General features: G+C 48.5%; 1 protein-coding gene across 1 annotated transcript; it reads left to right on the plus strand.

Moving 5' to 3' along the window:
- Positions 1-1,964: 1,964 nt before the first annotated feature.
- LOC309570778 (alpha-2-macroglobulin-like protein 1) lies at positions 1,965-23,807 on the plus strand (the record flags this gene model as incomplete). The annotated part of the gene is made up of 35 exons (XM_082277791.1): positions 1,965-2,023; positions 2,608-2,791; positions 3,772-3,934; positions 4,282-4,334; positions 5,204-5,221; positions 5,742-5,901; positions 6,503-6,587; positions 7,401-7,515; positions 7,845-7,959; positions 8,369-8,478; positions 9,004-9,171; positions 9,474-9,704; positions 10,106-10,169; positions 10,928-11,073; positions 12,022-12,171; positions 12,548-12,664; positions 13,203-13,342; positions 13,762-13,893; positions 15,120-15,345; positions 15,841-15,967; positions 16,256-16,377; positions 16,850-16,904; positions 17,590-17,673; positions 18,074-18,250; positions 18,412-18,493; positions 18,855-19,011; positions 19,210-19,284; positions 20,442-20,604; positions 21,243-21,460; positions 21,643-21,858; positions 22,305-22,429; positions 22,757-22,847; positions 23,283-23,351; positions 23,572-23,674; positions 23,767-23,807. The coding sequence occupies 35 exons, from the start codon at positions 1,965-1,967 to the stop codon at positions 23,805-23,807; spliced, it is 4,341 nt and encodes a 1,446-aa protein (XP_082133917.1).
- Positions 23,808-26,858: the final 3,051 nt, after the last annotated feature.

The following is a 26,858-nucleotide window of genomic DNA, read 5'->3' on the forward strand; positions in this document are numbered from 1 at the left end:
TCAGGGAGATCTCCCGGGTGCTGGCCCAGTAGGTGCAGCTCCTGCCGGAAATCTGCCAGCATCTGGACCTCTCTGGCTGTGATTTCTGATAGATCTGGCTCACACTTTTTGTAGGGAAATCTGGTTTTATACAAAAAAATTGTAAGTTGGCCTGGCAGAGTCTTTTCAGTGGTGCTGAGCAATAGGACATGAGGCAATGGGCAGAAACTGATGCACAGGAAGTTCCACCTGAATATGAGGAATAACTTCTTCGCTGTGCAGGTGACCGAGCACTGGAACAGGCTGCCCAGAGAAGTTGTGGATTCTCCCTCACTGGAGATATTTGAGAACTGTCTGGACACAATCCTGTGCCATGTGCTCTGGGATGACCTTGCTTAAGCAGGGAGGTTGGACCAGATGATCCACTGTGGTCCCTTCCAGTCTGACCCATTCTGTGAGCGTCATTCTCAGTAACCTGACCTCTTTCTTTGAGAAGGACGCAAAGAGACAAGAACGGGGAGAATGTGTTCATCAAAATAAAAAGTGTCTAGTTTCCCTTGCCTGGGAGCCTAACAGTGATTTAGACCAACTCAGAACTGATTTCTATCAGCCTCCAGACATTTATCTCAATTAGCTGAGCAGTGAGATGTTCGCTTGAGACAAAGGCAGTCCTAGCTAGCACTAACATCCTGTACATAATGTGCAGCCCCCATGATGCATGTCAGTTTTCCCAACTCCATCTGGGAACAGACTATGGAGAGCCCTGGGAACAGGGATCCTGAATTACCTGAACATTTCTGTGCATCCTGCTGTTTTTGCCAGATTAAGAGATCCCAGCTGCCTGCTTGAGTAACACCATGTTGGGACCCAGGTATGGAAAGCTTAGGCTGCATTGGCACTATTAAACAGCACTGGGAAATATTTCCAGGCACAGAACTGTAGCTGTCTGTATTATTAGGACAGTCCCTCGTACCTTTCAGCCCAGGCTAACTAATGCTGTCTCATGCAAGACTCAGACGTAGTGCGTGGACTGCTCACAGCAGGCAGTTTATGTGGTGACTGTGCTTTTCTGGAGGCCAAACTGGTTAAACAGAACAATTGTCTACCCACTGTACAGGCTGCCATCAGGGCTTAGAAAATGTCCCACATATTTAATTTGCAAGTTTTAACCCAACCCTCAAGTTCAAAAGCAGAACCAAAAGGCCGTATCCCTGTATGCCAGACCTTTTAGACCCAGACGTGAATAATGAAGAACTGGAAGCAATTCCTGAGGCCTCCTCCTTGTAGATGGTGCTGTGGCTAATGGGTGTTGTGGGGCACTGGTGGAGACCTCTGTGGGCCAGTATTTGTTTCCATTTTCCTCACTATATGCAGGGAAGCACAAGGCAAAGTCATCAGCTCATTAGTGGTTGGTGGCTGTGTTGCTACAGCACTTCCTTACACACTCGGAAGGATTCACTCCATTCTCAAGCCAAGCAGCCTAAGGAGATCCACATCCCCCTAATCTGATCCAGAGCTCCTGAGCTCTGTCCCGAATGAGGACACTGCTCTGTGCAGGGGGCAGCTCTTGCTGCAGGCTGCACAGCAGCAATCCATCTCCAGCTGAAACAAAGGGATGCAAGTGACAAGTGATCAGGACCTGGCCTGGGTCACTGATCAGCAAAGTTCTCACTGTTTTTTTTGCCATGAGAAGTCCATTTGGTCAGGTGTCTCCATGGCAGCCTTGCAGGAGGGGATGTCCTGAACTGGTGGATGGCAGCCAAAGTGGCTGCTATTGGCTAAGGGGTACTTGGCATAGTATATTTATTCTTACAGCTGCCTGTGTGGAATCTCAGGAGAGAGGGAGAGGTGGGGACAGGCTGGCTCCTCCCCACATCCCACCTCTTCATTTAGGCTGTTCTAGAAAGAAATTACTCCCCCATAAACAGCCTCAGATGTTTCAGAGGAAGAGAACCATTTGAGACTGGGCAGCAAGAATCCCCAGGATGAGGATAGCCATCCTCCTGAGCCTTCTGTTCCTTGCTGCAGCTGCTTCTCACCAACTGTGAGTGATGCTGAACTCCTGTTTCAGTCTCTTTCATGAAGGCATCGGACTAGCTAGATGGACCACATCCCATGCCATCAGCTCTCATGCTTCCTGCTCTATCAGGTCACCCCAAGGAGTAGCTGAGTCATATACTTTGCCTCCCATGCCTTAGTTTGACTCCTGCAGGTCAATACAAGTCAGCTTTTTGGGGGACTGCCAGGTCAGAGAAGAGACCTTTTAGGCCCAGAGGTGTTTGCTCAGCACTTGCTATGCCAAATCAGATCACTGGTGTCTAGACTGCCAGGTTATGAAACCACTTCTTCCGAAGGCTGCATGGGATGTTTTTGGAGAGTTCAGGAGATTACTGGAGTAAGGGGTTTGAAAAAGATTATAGGGCTATATTTAACCTAATCAAGTAGAAACTGCTTCTCAGATTTCAGCAAAGCAACCACTTTTCTGGGCTCACTGTTGCTTTTGAATGTTGGTGGAAGCCATGGCACATTGCTGAGGGATTCTGCAGTAGTGGGCCACGGCAGGGAAGCTTTCTTGCACCTCTTGAGACCTCAAACTGATACCACCTTTGCTGTCATCCCGTGCCACAGACATTACCTGGTGGTGATCCCTGCAGCTCTCCGGTACCCATCCACCCAGGTTGCCTGCCTCCATATCACCTGCCATGACGTAAAGATTCAAGTGAATCTGGCCTTGCAGCGCTCTGCAGGATGGGAGCTCTTAATGCAAGAAACCATCCAGAAGAAGAAGACTTTCCTGTGCACTAAGTTTTGGGTGAGCCACCCCAGGCTAATGCCATCACTGATTTTCCCTTCAGGAAAACGCTTGTGTTCCACCCTAGCCAGGGCTGACATGGATAGTGTCTACTTTGTCTTGGTGTGAGCCTTTCAGGAAGGGGAATGGGTGGTGCCTAGGGATGCATAGCCCAGCACAGTATCTCTTGGTTAGCACTGAATTTCCTTTCTGAATCTAATTTTTAAATGGAATTTACATTCGTTAAAATCTACCAGAGTTCTGGATACCACCTGTGTCCTTCTCCTCCATTATAGACCAGATGAAACAGATTTAGCTCTTCCTGAAGGACTTTTGCAGGTTCACAGCTAAAGCTTGGGGAAATGGTGTCTTGTAGGACATACTGCAGTTTCTGTAGTACCTGAAGTCAGGCAGCAACTCAGCTCTTGGGAGCTACTGAAGACTACTTGGATGGAAATGGATGTGCTTGTTGTTCATAAACAGCATCTTAGAGGTTATTTATTGCTGGTGAGAACTTAGCAAAGATCTGGGATAAGGCAGACATGTCAAGCAGTATCCTATCTGTTATACTGTATATTCTGTGCTGAGGCTGCTGGGGTCTCTGGCTTCTAGAGTCTTTCTGGTTGCATTTTCTACTTTGGATTTCTTGCTTCTAAGTGCTGAGTCGTTGTGAAGGCCTAGCATTTGAGGCTGTCTCCTGCTTAGTCTCTCTCTTTTGATTCTCTCTACCATCTCCCACCTTCCTGTCATCTGCCCATTTTCCTGAACAAGTCTGAAGACTCAATAGTGTCAGGCGCTTGCTTGTCACCAGTGGGAAAAAGGACAGATTCCATGACATGCAGGGCCTCCTGCTGTTCATGTAGGACTGTGTGAGATCTGGGTATGATCTGGTTTCAGAGATTGTTGGGAGCATCCTGGCATAGCGGGAAGAAACTCGTTAACTCTTCCACTTTACTCTCAGAAGATTACCTGGGGCCCGTGTGCTCTCTCTGTCTGTACAGGTTGCCCCTCCAGCTGATGGCACAGAGGAGATTGCCACTGTCAAACTGACCATCACAGGAGATGGGGTCAATGTCGAGGAGCAGAAAAAGGTCCTGATCTGCAAGGCCAGGAATGGCACCATCATCCAAACAGACAAGTCCATCTATGAGCCAGGGCAGACAGGTGAGATGCAAATGGGAGCCACTGTGGGTCCCAGGCTTTCTGCATTGTATGGAAAGACTGTGATACCCTGAAATGCATGAACAGTCCTAGTGGAAGGCTTTGAGACCACGTCTCTTGCTGAGTGGTGTTTTCAGTGTTTGCAATGTCCAGCTTGTGATGGCTGTGGAGTTGCAGGAGGCAGTAGGCAATGATAACCATGTCCACGGTACCTTACATGTGGGATTGTTCGTGTCAGATGTTACCACGTGTGTCTAGGATGGAGACAGGAGCTGGGGAAACAGACAAGAAGGGGTCTGTAGGGAAAAACTGAGATCTGATAATATATTCCCTGATTTCCTTGCCTTCAGTGAGATTTCGCATTGTGACTCTGGATGAGGAATTCCTCGCACTCAACGATTCGGTAAGCGAGTCCTGGGGGGCTGTGCAAGAGGCTGCCTTGGACCATGCGTGGATCCTACCTCCTTTCTACCCTGCTCATCTGCTAAAGCTCCAAGTTTTTCACATTCATCCCTGGTAGGCTTTATGAGTATGCAGAGGGGAGCAGTAACTCCAGTAAAAGCTGGCAGCTCAGGACGATGGCAGAAGTGTGCATGTCTCTTGCTCATCCTGGTAGAATGGTCACGCAGCTGCAAGTAGGGGACATATTGATTCCTGATGTGATGGTGTCATGGGGGGAGCGAATAGTTTGTAAATTGGGTTTTCCTTCTTGTGGGGAAGGGTGCTTTTAATCTGCCCCCAACAAGCTGGAATGCTGCTTAGACATTAGGACTAACCTGTTCATTGCAAAAATATGGGAACATGTCCAGAGAAGGCATTTTCATCATTGGACATGTTCAGAACCCTGCTGGAGAAGGCTATGAGCAATCTGCTCAGGAAGACATGTTTCAGCAGAATGTTGGATTCAGAGGTTCTTTCCAAATTAAGGGATCCTATACCTCTGTAACCCCTTTAAGACTGCAGCTGAACCAGAGCTAGGTGTGTTTGGGTGGTGACTTCTGAGTTTTTCTGTCAGGAAGTCATTAGCAAGTGCTGTGTGACCTCCAGACTGGTTTTTCCTTTCCCTTTCTTCAGACCTTACTGTAATGAACCCATCAGGTATTTCTCCTTTTTGGTGGCATTTGTTTTACTTTGTATTGTTGTCAGTGTTCTTAAGTTTCCAAGTCACCAGTTGCACACCCTTCAGAGAGGGCTCTGAATCTGAAGAACCTTGTGTGTGGTGCTGGCATGTGTTTCTCTCTTCTAATGTTTTTTTCCTTTTTTTCTCCCCAGATTTCCCTTTTTCTCCAGGTGAGTGATGCTGAAATCTCATGTTAGAGTAATGGTGATGGCAGTCACTTCACTGAGCTGTTCATATTCAATTTCCAGTAGATTTTACAGACCTCTGAGAGGAATAGTAGCCCTTCTTTTTTTTGTTGTTAGATGTTAGATTCTTAAACTAACATACTGCTTTTAGCTTCTTTTTTATGCACTTACTTAAGGTTATGCTCCCAGGTATTTCAGTAGGAATCTGTTGTTCTAGACTTGCAAGAGTATAGATAGATAACTTAGACACTTATGAAAGAAAGTTAGAACTGTGAAGAACCTTTCCTTAAGATCAGAATTTAAATAACTGTAGAAGAAGGCTCAGATGCTGGGAGCAGAATCCGAGCACTATCATGTCTTCAAAATTTCCTGATCAGTCTATACCAAGCCTCACTCCTTTGCTGTAGAACCTGGTAGCCTACAACACTGAAATCCTGAAGTTCAGTTTCTATGGGATGTGGATCAGTGAGATGCTGGAGCAACCCTTTCTTTCTTGTGGGTGCAGGACCCTAAGAACAACCAGATAGAGCAGTGGCAGAATGTGGTGCCTCAGGATGGCATTGCAGACCTGTCTTTCCAGCTGAGTGACGAGCCCCTGCTGGGAATGTACGTCATCAACGTGACCAGTGCCAGAGCCTACGGCAGCTTCTCCGTTAAGGAGCATGGTATGAGCATGTGGGGGTTTGTCTGAGCTGCAGAGAGGACCTTGCACTCCTGGTCCAGGAAGCAGGGTGTTTATTCCTTGCTAGGCATCCTAGGAGCAAATGGGAAAAGTAGTAGCATCTGTCATAGAAAAGAGTCTGAGCTGAGCTCTGGAGAGGAGACCATTTTGAGACCTGGGCTCAGTGTGTGGGAAGAGTGTTGTGCATGGCCCCAGACCTTTGACACAGCTGATTCCTATGGATCTCGGAGTCAGATAAAACAAGGCAATTGAGGATGGACTTTTCCAGAGAATATGAAGTCTGGTGCCCTCTCACCTCAATTTTATTACCTAATCAACTGTGTTGGGAGGCCAGTCTTCTGAAAACAGCTGTCAGAAGTGCAGGGACATGGGCATGTTTGGTTTTATTTTGGGAAGGAGCAAATCATCCAGGGCCTACACACAAATCTGTTAAAGATACATGGAAAATTTTCCCTTTCCCCTTCTCACCACCTTCCTTCTCTATTTCCTGTGCCTTATTCCACCATAGTCTGCCTTCATGTTAATTCTCTGTGAAGGCTGTCCCTGGCCTGTGTTTCCTACAGTTCTCTGTTTTTCTCTTCCAGTGCTGCCAAAATTTGAAGTGATCTTTGAGGCACCAAATCAGATTTATGCACTAGATACAACCTTCCCTCTCCGGGTATGTGGCAGGTGAGGACTCTGACTGGAGGGACGGCCATGTGTTAATTTCTGGCCTGAAGTGCACAAGCTGGCTGGGTAACCATGAGAAGCTAAGGGCAAGTTTGCTACACTTCAGTACAGGAAGGCAGAATCTTCCATGGCAGCTGTCTGCACCCTGGGGCAACACAAAACATTCCTGTAACTATCATTCTGATACTCTACTCTTTTCTAAAAACACTCCACAAACCTCTACGCACAAAACCTGGGGGAACAGCCTACCCTTTGACAAGCACCCATTTGTGGGACAGGACATGGCAGATAATTGGTGTTCATTTCCCTGAAGAACAAGCTCATGGGAAATGAAGGGAAGCTTTTCCTGATTATGCTCAAATGGAAACTAGAGGGAGGCAAAAAGAAATTGCCTCAGGTGTAGTCCAAGGACAACACTAGAGGCAGCCCCATGTAAAGGTGATTTCTTAATAAAAGGTACTTTCTTAATCACCCATGTTTCTGCTAATAAGATGATGAATGCCTCCAGCACATCCTGGGTGTATTGCAGGTGATGCTGATGTATAGTGCAGTCAGAACCTACAACACTCAAGTTACCTCAAATAATTTAGTTTGGTGCTAATGATATCAGATCTCCCATCATCTCCCATCACTGCAGAGCCCTGGCTTGACCCTGCTTACTGGGTCAGGACTCCTGGGCCTGCTGTATGGCTGCCACTCTTGTGCTATACTGTGACTATCTGGCAGTGAGTGGTCTCTGGGGCTGTGCAAAACGATCCATGAGTTCTCCTACTGTGTGTGACTGTCTCTGCCTTTCTCTGCTCCCCCAAACAGATACACCCGTGGGAAAAGCGTCCAGGGGATGGTTCACGTGAGCCTTTGTCAGAAGATAGCCCCGTTCCTGCCCAGTGCTTCCAAACCTGATCTCTGTCACAAATTCAGCAACCAGGTGAGGTGCTTAGGAAGAGCTGAACCGTATTCAGAGATATTTGTGCTCAGCCTCAGGGTAAGACAAGGCTGCTGGGTGCTTTAGCTGAAGTAATAGCAATGTTAACCCATTGATTTGGCTGCTTGGCCACTGCTACTGGTGCTGCCTCTCAGCAGCTGTGTCTGATGATTGTGACTGGGCCTCTCATCCTGTGCCTACTCCACATCCTGAGCTGCGATGCCAAAAGGCAAAGCTCCCTGAGAGCAGGGGTTTTGCACCACTGTTCCTGTGCTACTTCTGTAACTTCTAACCCAAGTGCCTCACCTTGTTTCTTCCCTCTGTACTTTCAGACAGATGAGGCAGGCTGCTTCTTCACAAACGTGAGCCTGTCCTCCTTCAGCCGAGATTTTCGGTACTATCGGGACAGCATAGTTGCAGAGGCCTCGCTGGTGGAGGATGCCACAGGTAACTCTGGAATTTCTGGTGCCTGGAAAGAGGCATGTGAAGATGTGCTAATCTTACCAAAAGCACTGGAGACTTTCAGGCTAGCAAGGGACCTGAGCCTTCTGAGCCCATTGGGGCCTGCTATCTAACCTCACAGATAGAGACAGAGCCAGAAGTTCCTGATGGCATGACACACTCACTCAGAGTGCCTGTGGTGTCAGATGATGAAGCTCTCTAAAAGCCAGAAGATAAGTGGGAGGAAAACCAGATACCCAGAGTCCTGGGCAGGTCACCATTGTGATGTGAAATGTGTGTGCAGCTGAACATGTCCATCAGTATTACCAGGGGGTCACTCTGCAGGGAAATTGCTGAGGACAGCTTGGTTTTCTTGCTCCCTCTCTCATGTTTCTGTCTCGCTGCTTTCGTTCAGAGATACAGGTCAATGCTTCCCACAAATTACTCATCTCCAGGATTGGTGGGATGGCCTTGTTTGATGATGTGAATTCTTACTACCACCCTGGACAGATGTACAGAGGAAAGGTAATTCCCAGTTTCAGTCCTTTGAAGGGGAGAGCGTAAGCAATACTTTCACAGTGATTGCTACCTACTGTCTTTTCTGACCTCATCTCTAGTCAGGGGCTTGGGAGGGCACAAATGACTCCCAGACACAAAACTCTTGAATTGCACGATGCGAGATTAACACCTAAGACCGCCATTTACCAAATAACCCATGAGGGGGAGCAGCTATAGGCATTAATATGTGGGGCACAAACCCAAACATTTGGAATTTCAGCAGCCAGGACGCCTCCTGCTGTGGAGTGGACCACATGACCCACTGTGACCCTTTCCAACCTTACCCATTCTGTGGTTCTGTGATTCTGTGAATGAACATGGCAGTGCAAGTGGTAATATGGCAGGACCAGTAGCAGTGCTGATAAAATTGTTAGTGACTGAAAGAGTGATCTTGCTGTCCTTGGAAACACTGCCCCTGACTTGGGGAAGCCAGAAATTCTGTCTGCTGATTGGACTTTTCTGTACCTCTCTTGCTCCTCATGATGTTCTCAGATAAAAGTAATTGATTACCAAGGCAAGGCACTGAAGAACAAAGAAGTCCTCCTCTTAGTAAACTGTGGTGAGCACCAATTTAGGCAGAAGTACATCACTGGGGACTCTGGGACAGCTTCATTTAGCCTGGACACATCTGCCTGGAATAGAACCTTGGCCTCCCTGGAGGTAAGTGAGGAAAGGTGTGTCTTGTGGCAAGGGTACGCGTACGTGTCAGAGCCATTTACTGCCCCACAGACATCTTCCTTGTTCCTTCCTGAGGGACAGTAACTCAAACCTAAAACACCTCAGCATGTCCTGGATCTTGTTTCCCTCTGAGAGCTCATTCTCCAGGTCCCAGTTGCTTTCCTCATGAGCTCTCCACACAGAGACCTGTCCTTTGGTGTTGTTCACATCATCGTACCAAAGTGATTTGCAGCTGACTTGCTTAACTAGAGAAATCAACTGGTTTGGTTTTTTTGTCTCACCAGGCAAGTGTCCTACATCAAGATTCGGATAGAGAGCCTGGGACAGTTGATTTAAGTTACCAGAGAGCCTCTTATTTCATACGTCCGTTCTACAGCACCAGCAGGAGCTTCCTCTCTATCGCCCGTGTGCCGGAAACGATGCCCTGTGGCAAAAAGCAGTCTGTCCAGGTGGACTTCAGAATTTATGAGGAAGACCTGGAACATGGGCCCAAGCGTGTCATCTTCTCCTACTTTGTGAGTTTCTGGGGAAGTGCTAGTGGGTGACAGCTGAAGGCCCAAATCAGCATCTCTTAGAGGTTCAAGCCTGATATTTAATAGATTCGGTTCAGGCCAGGATGGGGAGTTCATCCAGTCACCATGGGGCTGGATCCCAGTTTCAGTTCTGGGACTGCAGTAATAGCAAGGAAGGCAGAACCTTTCTTTTAGGCTCTGCACAAGTGCAGGGCAGGTATTGGCCTTACCTGTCCTCCCCCGCATCACTTCATCCCTGTGCTCTCCTTACTAGCTGAGAGCAAATAAAGCCAATGTCCCTTGCCCCACCCCCATTTAATCTCCCCATTTAAGTTCAGGGTTACTTTGATCATCATAGTGATCTCAAAGGCTATGTGACTATCCCTTTCTGTGCTCTTCCCTAGGTCACAGGGAAAAGAGGGATAGTCCACGCAGGTCAGCAGACTGTTTGGGCTGGGCCGCCACAGCGTAAGTGCACTCCCCAGTGCCATGTCTAGCAAGCACTCAGTGGTCTGTGGCATCCACTCTTATTTGGATAAGTGGCATAAGCCTCCCTGCAACATAAGGGTGGCTCACCACTTGTGTGCTGCCTCAGAGCACTGTGCCTTTCCAGATTTTATGCTCCCTTTGCCCTCCTGCTCTGTACCAAGAGAAGAATATTCAGCATTTCCTAGCCCATAGACTCATCCTCTGTTGTCTTCAAAGTCTCCTTTTGCTTCTGCTCCTGCAAGCAGCATGAACCTGTAACCTTACCTTCCATGCAGCTGTGTCTACAAATAATCTGGGTCATTAGGATGCCACAGCTTATAATTTTGATGTCTGTTCACCCACTGTTGCCTAATTCTCCGGCTCTTGTTTTTTAAAACCTGAATTATAAGTGTTTTGGCACAAGGTCACCTCTTTGCTGGTGATGGGATGGGAGATGTTGGGTGAGAGGAGGCTTTGAAAGATATCTGACACTCTCACTCTTTGTGGAGCCAAGCTTGAGCTCCAAAGTACTGTTTTGTGTCCTCAAGGCAATAAACAGAAAATTCTTTTGCTGGTCTTGGATCCAGATCCAGAGATATATTGATTGTTTCAGTAGTCTCCAGAAATCTCTTTGGTCTTGAAAGACTTCAGTAAAGGAGGAAAGGATTTCAACAGGCACATGCAGAATGGCAAAGCTGATCAGACTCTATTTTCACTACCAAATCTACTTCCTCTTATTCCCTCTCTTCTCCATCTAGTGCTGGAGGGCTTCTTCTCCATCCCTCTTACGTTCAGCTTGACCTATGCCCCAGCTCCAAGACTTGTTGTTTATGTTATCTTCCGCAACGGAAAAATCATTGCTGATTCTGCCATCTTCAGCATCTCGGAGTGTTTCAGAAACAAGGTAGGGTTTGTGTCTGAGGCTGTGCCTGAATGTGTCTGCTGCAACACAAGGAGAGCTGTGTAGCTGTGTGCAGCTGATCCTGTGTGGGATGCTGTCACATGAGCTGCAGTTTGTGATTGGTGAGCTGGGCTGGGCTGTTTGGAGCAAGTGTGTGCTCAGCATTGTGGGGGCTGCTGCAATGTTTGGGAAAGGCAGAGAATTGCTGTCTGTCTCCATAGGCAACTGCAGCCCGGTAGGATCAGAGATAATCCAGCCCAGCACAGGTCATTCGTGTGGTTCCCAGGAGAGCTCAGGGCTGCAGTTGTGCTGCAGCAGACACTTAGAATTGTTAGTATGTGGTGTTGGGATGACATCTGGAAGTGGATGATGGAAGAAGTGGATTTTACCTGCCATCCAGAAAGGGCTGAGTGCATCTGGTCATTGTGGCATCCCTGGGAATCTGCTTTCTTGGCTGTGTCTTGCACTCCAAAGTTGAACTTCAGAGAGGGCATTACCCCTGTTCCACAGCTCCACAGCTGTTAGTCTGCCACAGACAGTCAGATTCAAGCAAGAACAGGAAGAGTTTCAGGAAACTGGGTCCAATCCCACAAAGAGCCTGGAGATAAGAACTAGGCTTATTTTTGATCTGGGGCTCTGGAAGAAGGGGCTCCATAAGTGTGAGGTGTGTGACCATGGCTGGCTGGTTTGCTGGTAAAGAAGAGAGAACAGCGCTCTGACATGAGAATGTCTCCATGTGCTCACTGATGGCTCCCCCTCTGCCATCTTTCCTGTTAGAACCTCAGTGGTTTTAAAATACCTTCTCGGGGTCCTTGGGAGGTTCCTTGGGTCTCTGTCCAAGGCAGGTCTTTGGAAACTCTCTTCATGTAGGTCTCTTCCCTGCTCAGGAAGTGGTAGGGGGGCCACCCTCAGAAATGTCACTCAGGCATTGCCTGCATTCTTCCCATGCAGGTGGAGCTCGGCTTCTCAGCGCCGGAGACTCTTCCTGGCTCACAGGTCGGCCTCCGCCTGCAGGCAGCTCCTGGGTCCACGTGTGCTGTCTGGGCTGCGGATCCAAGCGCCTTTTGGATGAAGCCAGGAAGAGAACTGAGCAGCCACTCGGTGAGTGAGCCTGCTCTGAATTCTTCCCTCCACTACTGAAAATGAGGCAGGAAGGAGGCCACTGCACCTGTGCAGAGCTTATCTCCAGGAAACTCAAAGCACGGCTGGCCCGGAGGGATCAGCAGCGCTCCCGGTGTGGATGGGCAGGGATTAGGGACTGAGGAAGAGGTTGAGCATCACTCAGTGGTAAAACAGCTTCTGTGCTGGCACTATTAGAGGAGGGCCTGGGAAGACTGACAGCGATCCTGGGCTTTCTGGCACATGTTCATACACAGTAGCCAGAGGCAACTCAAACAGCCCTTGGATGTGTGAGAGGAAGGGAATGCCAGGTTTAATTTGCACTGATTTTTTTTTTTTCTTTTTCTTGCTTTCCCAGATCTATGGGCTGTTCTCATCTGTTTATAACTCCAGGTATCCTCACCAAGTGTCTGAAGATGATCGTTCATGCAGGTTCCCAAATTCTGACGAGCCTGATGTGTTTACGGCATTCCGGGTAAAAATGGTTGATTGGGTGGGTTGAGATAATTCATGAGGGAAGTGTGGCCCCTGACTTTACCAATATCCAAGGGATGCCACTGCAGACAGGATAGCGAACAGGTGCAGTTTAGGCTCTTGTAACTCACTTGTTATTTGAATAAGTGACTTGAAATGTATAAGGAAAAATCTTTGTGTGGTTGCCACACTTGGGTTGCATGACTCAGGATGTCAAGGATTATTCATTACTTTAATTGGATTTCACACAAATTGTTTAATCTTCATAGCATGAGCAATTGCACCCTGGAGGCTGAGAAGGCATAGTACCCAAATGACCATGTGTTTGAAAAGGACTATATTTGGCTGACTCAGACCAGATGAGTTACCTTAGAAGACCTTGTTTGCCCATTGCTGGGGATCTGAATTATTCCCTCTTAAAATGAAGCAAGAGAACACAGAGGACAGCCAAGCCCCCACTGTGTGAGGGGACAGGAAGGCACAAGGGCAGAGGGCAGAGAGGAGAGGATAATCTTCTGGTGATTAATTTTTTCCTACAGGAAATGGGGTTGAAAATTATGTCCAACACCAATATCAAGAAACCCAGAGTGTGTCCAACCACTGCACTGACAACTGTGCTGCGGGAAACAGGAACGTTTATTTCCAGGCCCATGTTGATGTTTGCCCAGCCCCATAAAGTGTATAACAGTAAGCATTTGCCAGCTGTTTCTTCTTACATGGGAGGCTTAGTCTTTCATGTGAAAGCAGTCCTGGGTTTGAGCCAAGAGGCAGCGCTTGCTGTAAGTGCAAATGGAGGAGAAAGAAGGTTTCCTGTCCCTAAACCTGTTGGGCTGATGTGAGGGCTGTTAGTGGGATGTCTGGATCCCAGGTTTTATCTCTGAAGTGAGGGAAAGGTTGCCTGTCCCATGGTGCCTCCACATGCAAGTAAAGCCCAAAGCACCTCTGACATTTGAAATGAGGCAAGAGATTTTAAAATTTAGGACAGCACCCTTTGTTCTGTTGCCATGCTTCCCAAGAGCTGACTCAATTTGCTGCAGCCTGAGCTGTGCTGGAGCTCCTCTGCTCTTAACCTGGACCCGAGGACACTGTGGTGACTAGGTCTTTGCTGTTTCCAACAGAGCACCTGACATCAACCTTTCAGCCCACTATGTTTCCACCTTTTTCTTCAGCTGAAGAGAAATTACACAAGCATTTCCCTCAAACTTGGCTATGGGATTTGTATTCTGTGGGGTGAGTAAACTGAGCAGTGGGGCTTTAGTCTGGGTCATTTTGTGTGGCTGGGAGTGGCAGCAGAGGCAACTGAGTTTAGATCATAGGCATCTGTGCAAGAAACTTAAGGACATATGTCATGGGCTCACACCTGTCAGGCTGTTCATTACTGGAGCTGATGTATGCATTTAAGGCATTTGCTTCTACTAGAAGTGGTGGCCGTCCATGAGAGGTGTCTGGCATAGAAAGATAGGAAAGCTGGTGAGGTGCAGCAAAACAGCTTAGTTTACTGCCTACACTCTGCTTTTGGTAGCCCTGTGGGCTTGCATTTTCCAAATGTGCTCACAGATGTATCATGGTATCCAGGGGAAGCTGATGTCCATAGAAGTCCTTCATAGGACTGAAAATTTTGTCCTGTGAGAAAGGCTCAGTGTGTACACAGGGTCTGCTGAGAGAGCTTTTGGAGATTTTTCATCTGAGACTTCAAGATTTTCTTGTCTGTTCTCTGAAGACTGAAATGCTCAGGCCAGATCCTCCCACATCTGCTCTCTCCCACCTCCACTGTCCTCACAAATACATCCATCTCTTCATCCCCAGTAGCAGCTATTTCCTCTGTGACTTGTTCACCAGGCTGATCTGAGCCACCAAAAGGTTTCTGTGTTGTGTATATTGCCTTCCTGTACATGCATGACAAAATAAGCCAAATAATACCAGTATCTTTAGCTATGGCTGCTTTTTATGTCGGGTGTGGTGGCAGCTGCAGAACAGTCTGCTCCACTCTAAAGCTGTGACATGTGCACAGGACAAGTCTCTGCCCTGCCCTCATGTTGGGCTTTAAGCTGTCGGTGTCTCACAGGACAGTGAATGGCTGGATCAGCCTCATCTGTTAAACCCTACTGCTGCTAGTCCTGTTGCTCTTCTGGTTTCTGGTTCTTCATCTCTAGGCCAAGAGGAATAAAACTGCTGATACCTGTAAGACATTTTTAGACGTGCAAAGGGCAAGTGCTGTCTGTGATTGATGACATCTTGCAGCCATGTGACCTATTGACCCAAGTGTTCTGCCGATATGAGCACCTGAGGCAGGGGTCCCCGCCCCACAAGGACTTACTGGCAACCCTAAAGGGCTGTAAGTTCAGTAGGGGTTAGGCTGAGGCGACGGGATGGGGTGCTCTGCAGAGAAGGACACAGAGCAGTGTGGAACAGCATCATTCAGTTAAACGCTTCTGTCGCCATCTACTTCTCTGCAGTCCCAGTGGGAACAAGAGTGTCACTGTCACTGTGCCTGACACCATCACAGAATGGAAAGCAGGAATGTTCTGCACAGGACATAACGGCTTTGGATTTGCTCCAGCCTCCCGCCTGATTGTTTCCAAGCCCTTTCTTGTGGAGCTCCCACTGCCATCTTCTGTGGTCCAGGGTGAGACCTTCAACTTGAAGGCCACAGTCTTCAACAACCTGCAGCAATGCATGAAGGTAGGTGAGCCCTGATGGCCTCTGCAAGAAGAGTGGGACATGGCTGACACCTGTGGCCTGTGATCATAGAATTACAGGGGAAGGGGCCTTAAAGATCATCGAGTTCCAAATCCCCTTTCAGAAGTCATGGCAGTCCAGTGACATTCCCACTGACTGGAAAAGGGAAAACATAACCCCCATTTTTAAAAAAGGAAATAAGGAAGCACCTTTGGCAGGCTTCACAGCTGGGCCTGTGCAAACCCCATGAAGTTCAGCAAGGCCAAGTGCAAGGTCCTGCACCTGGGTTGGGGCAATCCCAAGCACAAACACAGACACACTTGTTGCCCTTGATAACCCTGGCCAGGTTGCCAGGGCTTTGGCTTTGCCAGCCTGATCCCTGTCTGTTCAAACAATCTGTGTGTATTCCCCTCAGGCTGTGCCCCTGCTTCCACCCTCAGTAGGCTTCCTTTTTGTGTTGTTGATGTTTATTTATTGCCATCCCTGCTGCCCCTTCAGATCCAAGTGACCCTGGAGGAGTTCGCACACTTCCAGCTGAAGCCATGCAAAGACTGTGTCTACAGCAGCTGCTTGTGTGCTGGGGAAGCCAAGACCTTCCAGTGGAATATCACAGCTAAGCAACTGGGTGAGAAGCACAGGGAGGTGGGGTGGTGGAACTGGGAAGGGGTGGGACCAAGGTGGGGATGTTTTGTAAGGGCTGACATAGAGTGAGGAGCTGTTAGCTCTGTTACCCAGAGAGTACTTCTTTGCACTTTTCCTGTGGTCATGGTTACTCGCAAGCCTGTGCTAGGAGGCACAGGAACATATAAGGCTGTGATCCAATTTTTTCTTGTCAGCAGGTGATGTCTGTTGTATTAATGGGAAGTGTTTCCTCAGAGGGTGTCTTATGCACCTAAATGTGTGTTATTTTCAGGGCTCATGAACATCAGCCTTAGCACAGAGGCTGTGGCCACCAAAGAGCTCTGTGGTGAAGAGATACCATTCGTCCCAAAACAAGGACAGAAAGACACAATCATCAAACTCATTCAAGTCCGGGTCAGTCAAGCTGTTCTGTTACTTAAGCCTCAAAGTAGGCTTTGTGCAAAGCCCAAATTTTGTGCATATTAATTTTGGGAGTTACCCCTTGCTATTCAAAATGTGTAATTATCATCTCAGGGCCTGAGCTGGGCCAGACCGTGAAAGCTGATGGACGTAAGAGGTAGAGGGGTGTCCTCCACTTCATACCATAGAAAACTTTAAACACTCTTTTATGTCCTTGCTTCCTGAGTTCTCTGATGAATCTTACAGCACCATTTTCACAGGCATTCAGAAGTTAGGATATTCTGAAAATGCATGCTGGTTTCTGATCTGAAGTGAAAATGATTTGCATTTTTGTGTGATAATGATGATACTCCAGTTGACTGTCCACCCCGAACCAGAATTCTGAACATACCTTCTTCTAATCCACTTGTAATCCCGTTTCTCTCCTGGGTGCTCATTAAAATGCTACTTTTATGTGCTCCAACAGCCAGAGGGAGTGTTGGTAGAAAAGGCTCACAGCTCCATCCTGTGTCCTGAAAAAGGTAGATGGATTGTTTTCTTCTTTCACCCTGTTCATCCCCCTCTTCCTGCCTAACCACCTTCTGGGTATTTCCACTTGTTGAACTATTTTCTCTGTCCACATGATGAAGCTACAGAAGCATACTCCAATTGTGGTACCAGCTAGGGTTTTTCCCTAGGGAAAGATGGGGGGAGGTCTGGTCTTTTACCATCAACATCCCTGGCGCTAATGTGACAGCTTGAGGCCTTTTTCACCTGTGGAAATAAAACCACACTACAGAACATGGTGAGGCTGGAGGACATGGCTTAGGATTGCTGTTCCTGTCTTGAATTTCATGGTGTATGATGGGGCTATCAGCTGATTTTGAGAGCATGAGGTGCATTGAGAACACAAGCCTGCAACTGAAATCTAAAACGAGATGGAGTAACTTCTGTAGAGAACAACAGGTGGCTTTGATCTCTGAGGGTTTCCAGGAGAAAATCTTCTTTATAAAGAAGGGTCTTAGGACAGCACAGTCACCGTGAGGTGGATGGAGGAAGCTAAGGGTGGAACGGGACATGGATTTTGAAGTGATGTACAGCCTCTGTGACAGGAAAATGGGAAGTTATCACAGAACAGCCTTGAACAGTTTCTGGGGATTTTGAAGGCTGTTTTAATCAGAATCTCTTTCTTTTTGTCCTCTCCACATCTTATCCAACTGGTGTCAGGGAGTCCAGCACAGGAGTCTGTGTCCCTGGTGCTGCCTGTAAATGTGGTTGAAGGTTCAGTCAGAGCCACCGTCTCGGTCACCGGTAAGGAATGAAGCTATGGTAGTACCTTTGCAAATCCCATATCTCTGAGTTTAGCCCTAGGAAAGCCCAAACCCAAACTCCCCCACACCCCTTCTGAGATTTCCAAGGCTCCACTGCCATGCTCTTCCCACGCGTGTGGCTGTGTTTCCTGATTACTGACAACCTAAAACACTCAGCAAGGGAGAGAGTGTTGTGTTAATGAGCTTCCCTGCCAGGATGGGAATGGGTACAGTTCATATGAGAGGCACAGTGGAACTGGTAAGGTGGCTGGACAGAGGTGTCCCCACACTGCTGTGCTGGGGCCTACCTAGCTTGGTGCACTGCTGGGAACTGGTCACAGGTAGGAGGAGGTGAATCCTACTGCCCAGGAGGTGGTCAGGGTGCTTATGTTTTGTCTCAGGGGACCTCATGGGGACGGCACTGCAGAACCTGGGCCACCTGGTGCAGATGCCCCACGGCTGTGGGGAGCAGAACATGGTGCTGTTTGCCCCTGTTGTCTATGTGCTGCAGTACCTGGAGAAGACGAGGCAGCTGAGCCCTGAGATCAAGGACAGGGCTACAGGATTCCTGCGCAGTGGTGAGTACCACAGACCCACCTTGCCCCTCTGCCTTCCTCTGTGTCCAACAGTCCCAGGTGCCTACTCCCCTTCCACCTGGAGCACTCAACCACCCCATTCCTTCACAGTGATTTCATTGCAAATACCACTGTGAGCACTCATGTCCTATCCCGCTTCCCAGGGTACCAGATACAGCTGCAGTATCAGCACCCTGATGGCTCCTATAGTGAATTTGGTATCAAGGATGAGTATGGCAATACTTGGTAAGCTGTGGGCTCTCTCCCTGCTGTCTACCTGCTCTCTGACAGCCAGGAGGTGGGCAGCTTTCTGCTTCCAGCATTAAACCCTTGCTGTCCTATTGGATCCAAAGTGTTCCAGAAGCTTTGTGGACTAGGGCATCCCATGGGTAGGCAGCTGTCCTTGGGATGAACTGACCTTGGACCAGCACATTAGAAACAGCACAATAGGTAAAGAGAGACCCACCAGGTTCAAACTCCCACTTTTTTTCTTTTTCCTCAACTTCTGCTTAGATTCTTTCTTTCCACTCGTTCTTCCTGCTCTTTCATGATCTCTCTCTGATTCTCTCTTCCTTCTTTCATGCCTTTTTTTTCTGTTCTCAATCAGGCTGACTGCATTTGTGGTTAAATGCTTTGTCCAAGCTAAGCCATACATTTATCTGGACAACCGGATTATCCAAGCTGCTCTCACCTGGCTGGAATTCCACCAGCTGCCCAGTGGTTGCTTCAAAAATGTGGGCCAACTTTTCCACACATTCATGAAGGTAGGAGCCAGTGCAGCTTGGAGGACAACACCAAGCAGTTCTTTCCAAATGTGCTGGTAATTGTTTAAATTCACTTCCCTATGTTGTTGTGCTTTCTTGTGAGGGAGCAAGCCTGGGATAGGTGAGACCTCTCCTAAAAAGCTTCAGTATTTGCCTATTTAACTTTCCCAGCTTTTTGGATGTCTATGCTTTTTTTAGGGAGGCATAGATGGGGAAGTCCCCTTGGCTGCCTACATCACTGCTGCATACTTGGAGGCAGGAGAAACACCAGAGGTAAATACTGGGATTCTTTGCCATGCTCTTGCCTTAAGATCGGAATCCTAAAGAGCTTAGTGGTAACACTGGGGGAGGCAACAGAGCACCTTGGAGGGACTTGTGGGCAAAGTAATAGAGTGGGTGAGGAAGATTTTACAACTTCTCAGGAAGGACACTCCCTTGAGGAGGACATTGCTGCCGGGGAGAAGGTGAGGTTAAACTGCTGGGGACCACTGGACTTCACGGCTCGATACTGTGTTGGCCATTTCCCAGGAATCAGCTGTCCATTCCTGTTCCCCCCACCTCCCATCTCCTTGCCGGTCCCGCACAGCTGAAGGCTGATTGTGAGGTGGGTGGAGCTGCTCCCAAGTAAATCGTCAAGTAAATAGACATAATGTAACTGCTAAGAGGGTTTAGCTTCACAAAAAAAGCAGAAGTCTGGGAAAGCAGTACTGTAGGGCAGCTGGATCTGCACGCTTAGGTAATAACAAGAAGGAGCTCTTACAAGTGCTAAGGATTGTAGCTAGTTACTAGGCTGTGGTACTGGCAAGTAAAACACCAATTAACTTGATGGAGAAACACAGTTGTAGACACTGAGAAGTGAAGTTCTCTGGAAATCAGAAAAGTGAAAAAGCAGTGCTTTTCAGTGGAACTGAAAGCAGTGCGCTTAGGCAAAAAAAGGAAGACAGATGGAAATTAACCTTCTTTCTGGCAATAGCTGTCCTTCAGGTCACCTTTTTTTCACCATTAGTGCAATTATTCACCGTGAAGGTGAATTAAACACAGTCACCCTGCTCAGCAGGCTGTGTGTACACACTTGCAGTTGTGTGGTTTCGCTGTTGTTGTGTTTGGACTGGGAAAGTAAGACGTGGCGATGCTACTCCAGCAGCAAAGGTGTTCACTTCAGTGAGAGAGCACTGAAATGCTCTCTCTTTGCTGAAGCCCAAACCCAGCTCAGGGGAGAGGTCTGTTAAGCACCTTGCACCAAGGGCTGGAGATGCTGCTGCTGGTGCTGCATGGACGCAGAAAGTGCAGCTGTGTGCACAGAGTCCCCTGAGTGAATGAGCGGGGTGCTCTCCGTGCTGGCACGTGCCAATGCTTCTCTCTGTGTCGCAGTGTCTGCCTGCCTCGCAGGGGCTTGTGTGTGACCAGCAGTGTGTGCCTCTCTCCTGCAGAGCCCGGTGGTGCGCAGGGCTCTGGGCTGCCTCGCTCCTGCCCTCCCCAAGGCTGCCAGCACTTACACCCAGGCCCTGCTGGCCTACACCTTCGCCCTGGCTAAGGACTCTCAGCGCGCCCAAGAGCTCCTTGATGTGCTTGAGCGAAAGGCGATCAGAGCAGGTACGGGGACCTCAGTACCAGGGGAACGTCAGAGAAGGGACTGGTGACCTTTCTGAGTGCTTTGTTGCCTGCAGCTTGGGAGGAGCAGAGCCTTACCCTCTAGGCCTTTCACCAAAGAGAGTTTTTAGACATCCAGTGTATGAGCTCATGGCGTGTGCTGGCAGCACTGTGGGGTGGGTGCTGATTTCCTTCAAATCTCTTGCCCTTTTCCAGTACCTGAAGTGGAGGTTGGGGTTTGGGAGACCTGGGCTTTCCTGCGCGGGACTGTAAAATGTCAGAGAGGAAAGCAAGCTGCCCCATGTCTCTGACCCTCAGGGCTGGCCAGTGGACAGCTAGCTAGTATCAGGTAGTTAAGTGGACCTGGCAAACAGGACAATGCAGAATTTGGACAACTGGGAGGTAATGCATATGCAGATTATTGGTGTCTTAGTTTTTGTATGTCACCTTGGTGTGGAATATGGAGTGCTGGGTATTGCAAAATACATCGGTTTTCAGCTGACCCAGTGATGTGATGACCCAGCCAAAAGGTGTTTACCCAATGGTCTCTGCAGATACAAGCCACTGTGTCTAGGAGGCTAGGCCACAGGATTTCTTTCCTGATATCGCTCAGGATTCCCTCTACTACCTTCCTTTCCCAGATGGGCAGATTCACTGGAGTCAGACCTCATCCAAGCCCAGAACCAACACCAGCCCTTGGTCACAGCCAGTGTCTGTGGATGTGGAGCTGACAGCCTACATCCTCCTGGCCCTGCTCTCCAAGCCAAATGTCACAGAGTCTGACCTCACCACGGCCTCTGGCATCGTGGCCTGGCTCACCAGGCAGCAGAACGCCTATGGAGGCTTTGCCTCAACACAGGTAACCTACAGCCAGGGAAGGGGATGTTTCTTGAGGAAGAACCTCTGTGAGATCTGCACACAATGTATGCAAGTGTAAATGCTTTGGGGAGAGGAGCCCTTGGATATGGAGGTCCTCAGGATGCTGATTTCAGGTGTCTTTGGATGTCAGAGCTGCACATGTAATTGTGTTTTCCTTTTCAGGACACAGTAGTGGCCTTGCAGGCATTGGCTAAGTATGCAGCACTGACATACAGCACGCAAGGGGATGCAGAAGTGAGGGTGAGGTCCCATGGGGGCTTTGGGAAGAAGTTCCAAGTCTCCTACCGGAACCGGCTGCTGGTGCAGGAGGCGGCACTGACAGAGGTTCCGGGCAAGTTCTTGGTGCAGGCCCACGGCAGCTGTTGTGTCTTTACTCGGGTAGGTTCCCACACACTCTGCTGTGACCACCCTCCTCTCCTCATCTTGGAAAAACCAAAACTCTCTGTTGCACCTCTGTGGAAGGAAGTGTGCTTTGATCTCAGCCTGGTGCCAATGCAATAACCCTGTGTGTGGGAGGAAACAGAGACAGAACCTGTCCAAATATGAGGACAATGATGCTTCCACGGCTCTCAAGAGTCCTGGAAGATGAAGCTGTTTTGTAGTGACCTTACTGCTGTGTGCCTGACTTGCACAGTCACAATCGAAAGTTTGAGAAGGAGCCCATGGAAGGATTGCAATCTGAATGACCTTTATTTTGGGTACTGGGATGAGTGTGCATTTGTCCATTCCAATCTTGAGGAGTAGAGTAGCCAGGAAAAAACGGTGATAGATTATATTGAACTAATTATCCCTGTCTTAGTCTGTCTTTTTGTCTCTCCCTGCAGATGGTGCTGAGGTACAACACACCCTCCCCACAAGACTCAACATCCTTTGTCTTGCAAGTGAAAACTGAGCCAGTCAATTGCACCAAGGACAATACACTCTCTGTTACTGTGCATGTTGATGTCAGGTGACTCTAAAGATCTTGTCCCACTTGGGAAGGAAAGCTGGGCATGGCTGGAGAGCCCGAGGTGCTTCTTGGCTGCAGTGGAGGCACCAGCAGTTTCAGCAGGAGGGCCAGATGGAGAGCCTTAGTTCCTGCTGGAGAGAGGAGTGCAGTAGTCAGCTCAGACTGGGGATGCTTAGTGCAGTGCAGCCATCCTCTGCCCCTGTGAGAGGGAGCAGTGACTGCCTGGGCCCCTGGCTGGGCTGCCTGGCTCAGGGCACTGCACAGAGGGGATGGTGGTGGAGGGAAGGGGAAGCTGGGAGAGACTATCTTTTTAATCTTCTCCCCCAGGTACAATGGGAAGAAATCCACTTCCAACATGGTGATTCTGGAGGTGTCCCTACTGACTGGATTTACCCTGGCTCCGGGATCCGGGATGTCTGTAAGAAGTGTGGAATCAGGATGGGGGTGTGGTGTCAGTGGGACCATCCATGCCCCAGGAGAGGGGAAGGTTGCATAGGAAGGTGTTGCCTGTCTCTCTCTTGAGCAATCTCACCATCCCTTCCCCTCTGCCACACAACAAACTTGAACACATGCTGTTGGCTCTTTCTTTGGGTCTTGAGGATGGTGATACTGCTGACCCAATCTGCTCAGCATGTCCCTGTCAGCTAAGTAGCCTAGGCTCCTGTCCTTGGGGTTTGCAGGACCTGAGTGGCCCTGCAGGGAAATCAGCCTGAAGGGATAAGAGTCTAAAATGCATTTGGAAGTGAGTGAAGGAGAATCTGCTCACTTAAACTTAGATAAACCTTGTCAGGATGTCTCACACTTACCTTTCAAAAGACAAAACTAAATTGCTTCCGCTGCTCTCCTGTCCTAGGTGCAGCATGGGCACTCTGTGAGAAGAACTGAGAAAACACAAGGAGGTGTTGCCATCTACTTGGACAAGGTAATGTCTGTGCTGCTAGAGAAGCTGCAGGAGTGGAGGTCACTGCCAGAGTTGTTGGGAGAATCCAGGACCAGAGCTAGCAGAGCAGGATACTCAAGATTCATCTTGAAGTCCAGTGTTTGAGTCTACAGAATTATTATTGTCATTTAGTAGGATCAAATTCAGGTGGGGAATAAAAAGAACAGCTCATAAGTGAACTGTCATTTATTTTCTTTCCCAGCTGAGCCATATCTCTGACACTTATGTCCTGCATCTGGAGCAGGAGATTGAGGTGACCAACCTGAAGCCAGGCCATGTCAGGGTCTATGACTACTACAACCCAGGTCAGTGTGGAGCCATGGGGTGCCAGGGCTGCCTGGGTGTTTGCACTTGGCTCTGTGCAAGGATAACTTAGATCTGTCCTGTTCTGTTGCAGAGGAGCAGGCCCTGGCTGACTATAATGTCTTCTGCATCTGAGGTAGGTGCAAATCCCTTCTTCAGCCCCCTGTACAGACCCCATACAGCAGCCTTGTGTGCTTCCTCTGCACCCCAGCCCCCTCTCTCTGTCCCCCTGGAGCCCTATGTATCTCTGATTCAGCATGTTCCCTTCATCTAGGACTGTATCTGAAACTCCCTAAGCAGAATTCATGGTACTAGTTTCAGCTTACTATGTTTGGGAATGGAGAGTTTCTCTTTCTGGGGAGGGGCTGAGGTAAAACGAGGATACTGGATCAAACCAGAGAAACCCTTTCCTTTAGAGTCCTTACTGAGAGCCTGTGCTCCCTAGCTGTTAGCATACCAAAGTTACTAATTTGGGTCATATTATTTGCTCTCTGGGTTACTCTCTCTTCTGCTCTCATTTCTCCAGGAACTTGGACTGCTTCCTTCCTGTCCACTGCTTCAGCTCACAGGGATCCCACTAGTGCAAGATGCCCTTGGACAGGGGGAGTGCTGTATTATTGCTCCTGGTGTAATGAGACATGTCACCTGGAAAGTCACATCTCAGTGCTCGGGATACTGGTGCTGGGACATGTCTCAGATTGGATTTCAGGACTAACTCCAGCTTAACCTCTGCTTCTCATCCTGACAGCCATTACCTGGTGAATTCTTTGGGGTGTCTGATTAATTCTGATTGTTTTAATCCAGGTATTTTCTTGCTTGTAAAAAGAATGAAAATAAAGTACAAATCACAAATCTGGGTACTGTGATGTGTGTTTGGACCCTGTGACAGCATTCACCTGGGAGGAGTGAGCAGAAGAAAACTCTGTATCTGAGCCATGTCACTGGCATTCCTTTCCTCCAGCACTGGATTGTCCTCCAGCAGCATTGTGCCATCACCAGTATGGGGTGAGGACTCAGAGCCCTGCACGGAGACTGATTCCTCTGAGCATCATCTACTGCACACAGGTGTAGCTGAGCCATAAGGTCTTGGCTGACTGTGCACTTTATGTGGACGTAAATCTACCCTGCTGTGTATCTCACAGACTGGCTCTGTCCTTCTGGCATAGAATGCAGAAAGGGAGTGATTTTAGTTTCTGCACCTCCTGTGGAGCTGGATCTTGCACAGGACAGTTCAAACATGAATTGTCAGGAAGGGGTGGTGCCCTGGGGTTGAACCCCCTGCTGATGAGCGAGTGAGCAGGGTCTTTGTCACATTGCAAGGAGCCGGACAGGCAATTCAACAATCAAAGGGTATGTGATAATTCAACATCTATCATTGCTTTTTAAAATCAGACCTCATGATTTAGGTGGTGGTGATCATGGATCTTTTAGCTTGACAGTGACACGTCTCTGTCTAAACAGGTAGATCTCCACAGACTTAGAGCTGGCTGTAAGCGTGCAATGGTTAAGCACAAAGGCAGGCTTTAGAGTGGAAGGTGTGGAAGACAGGTGAAGGTTGAGGGTCAGGGCTTGGTTACAGCCCTGAAAGCTCTCCATAACCTGCAACAAGGGTGGGATTTGTGGTGGTTTAAAGGGAAGGATTTGGAAAATGTGTTTAAATTCTAACTATGAAGCTCCAGGGTAACCTTGAAGACTCAACAAGTCCTGTCCATGAGACAAAGATAAGAGCATTTCAAGTTCTTTTGGTTTGGAGTGAACACACCGAGGAGATCTGCCAGCAAGACAGGCTGCTGACAGCCTGCCCTGTGCTTCATGTGCAGTTTAACAGGGCCAGAATGAAAGCATGAGCTCAGCACAGCAGCTGGGTGGTAGCAATACCTTGTGCAGCACCAGAAGTGGCTGAGCTGACGTTGCAGGTGTCACTTTCTCCTCTTGCTTCTTTGTTTAAACAGGAACTCTCCCCCTTCTCTTTATTCAGTTTCCTCAGTAGTCCATGAGCAATGCAGGTCTCAACTCTGCAGAACAGAATATTTATTACTTTCTTTGAAACTTTTTAAAAACACTCTGCAAATATTTCCGCTTCCTTTGCAAATGTCTTCTCTCTCCCGTGCCTTTACCTCTGGTGAAGTCTGTCTTTGCTGATATCAAAAAGCAGAACTGGAGCCAGTTAGGCCTGCAGCTGGTACTGGTACTTGGAGAGTACCACTGGCTAGAGCTTGAGTCTACCAAAGAGGGAGGGACTCCACCTATCACTGCCAATGCCACCATGTTATTATAATCTGTTTTGCAGAGCTTAGCAAAGCACAAGTCTGAGAAAAATCCCCAGAACAGAGGTTTATTGGGAAAACAACTGCTGTGGTGGTTATACACACACAGGAATCCAACCTACCCCTTACTGACACCATGAGGGGTAGCTTATGCATGAGCCCATTGTTGCAGAAGGAGTTCACACACACAACTCCTCGCTTCTCCTATGTGTAGGTGTACACACACAGTGTAAAAATTACACAGTGTCACTTTTGACTCAATATCCATTGTAATTTCTATTCCACTTTCTGAACATCTCTTCTGTGTCCTTCAAAATGTTCTTTATGAGATTTAAATGGTAGTACCTGTGATGTCTGGCTACTGGAGAGCATTTGGAAGGAGGTGGCTGTCTTCCAAGAGAATTTAAAGACAGGGGAAAAAACCATTTTTGTACAAAACACATTGATTTCTCTCTGGCCTAAACTTCCCCTTCTCTGCTTAGAGCAGCAGATGTCAAACATCCCAGTCATTTTTTATCCTTCACAAAATTGAGTGGTTGTGGTGATTCACCCTGGAGCTTGGTGGAGTGCATCCTTCCGTTTAGCTCATGATCAGCTCACTGCTTGAGCACTGAGAACTGCCAGGCTCCGGGGACACAAATCCACTACTGATGTGCCTCCTGCCTGTCTCTGGGCCAGGTGATGAATGGGCATGTGGGCTGGGGAACATCTTAGTACAGGACAGCAGCCAGGTACTGTGTGCCCTGTCACAAGTCCTAGGGGATGCAGAGCCCTACTAAGAGGTGCTCCCTTCCCCAGTGCCTCCTGGCCACCAGCAACTGGTCACTGTGCTGGTAGTGGGAGATGGAGATAGGACTGAGGCAGATGAATAACACACACCAAGCCTGCCACGGTGTTTCTGTTGCTCCTACATTTATTG

Source organism: Coloeus monedula, assembly GCF_965178545.1.
Source record: "Coloeus monedula genome assembly, chromosome: 3".
Taxonomy (NCBI): domain Eukaryota; kingdom Metazoa; phylum Chordata; class Aves; order Passeriformes; family Corvidae; genus Coloeus; species Coloeus monedula.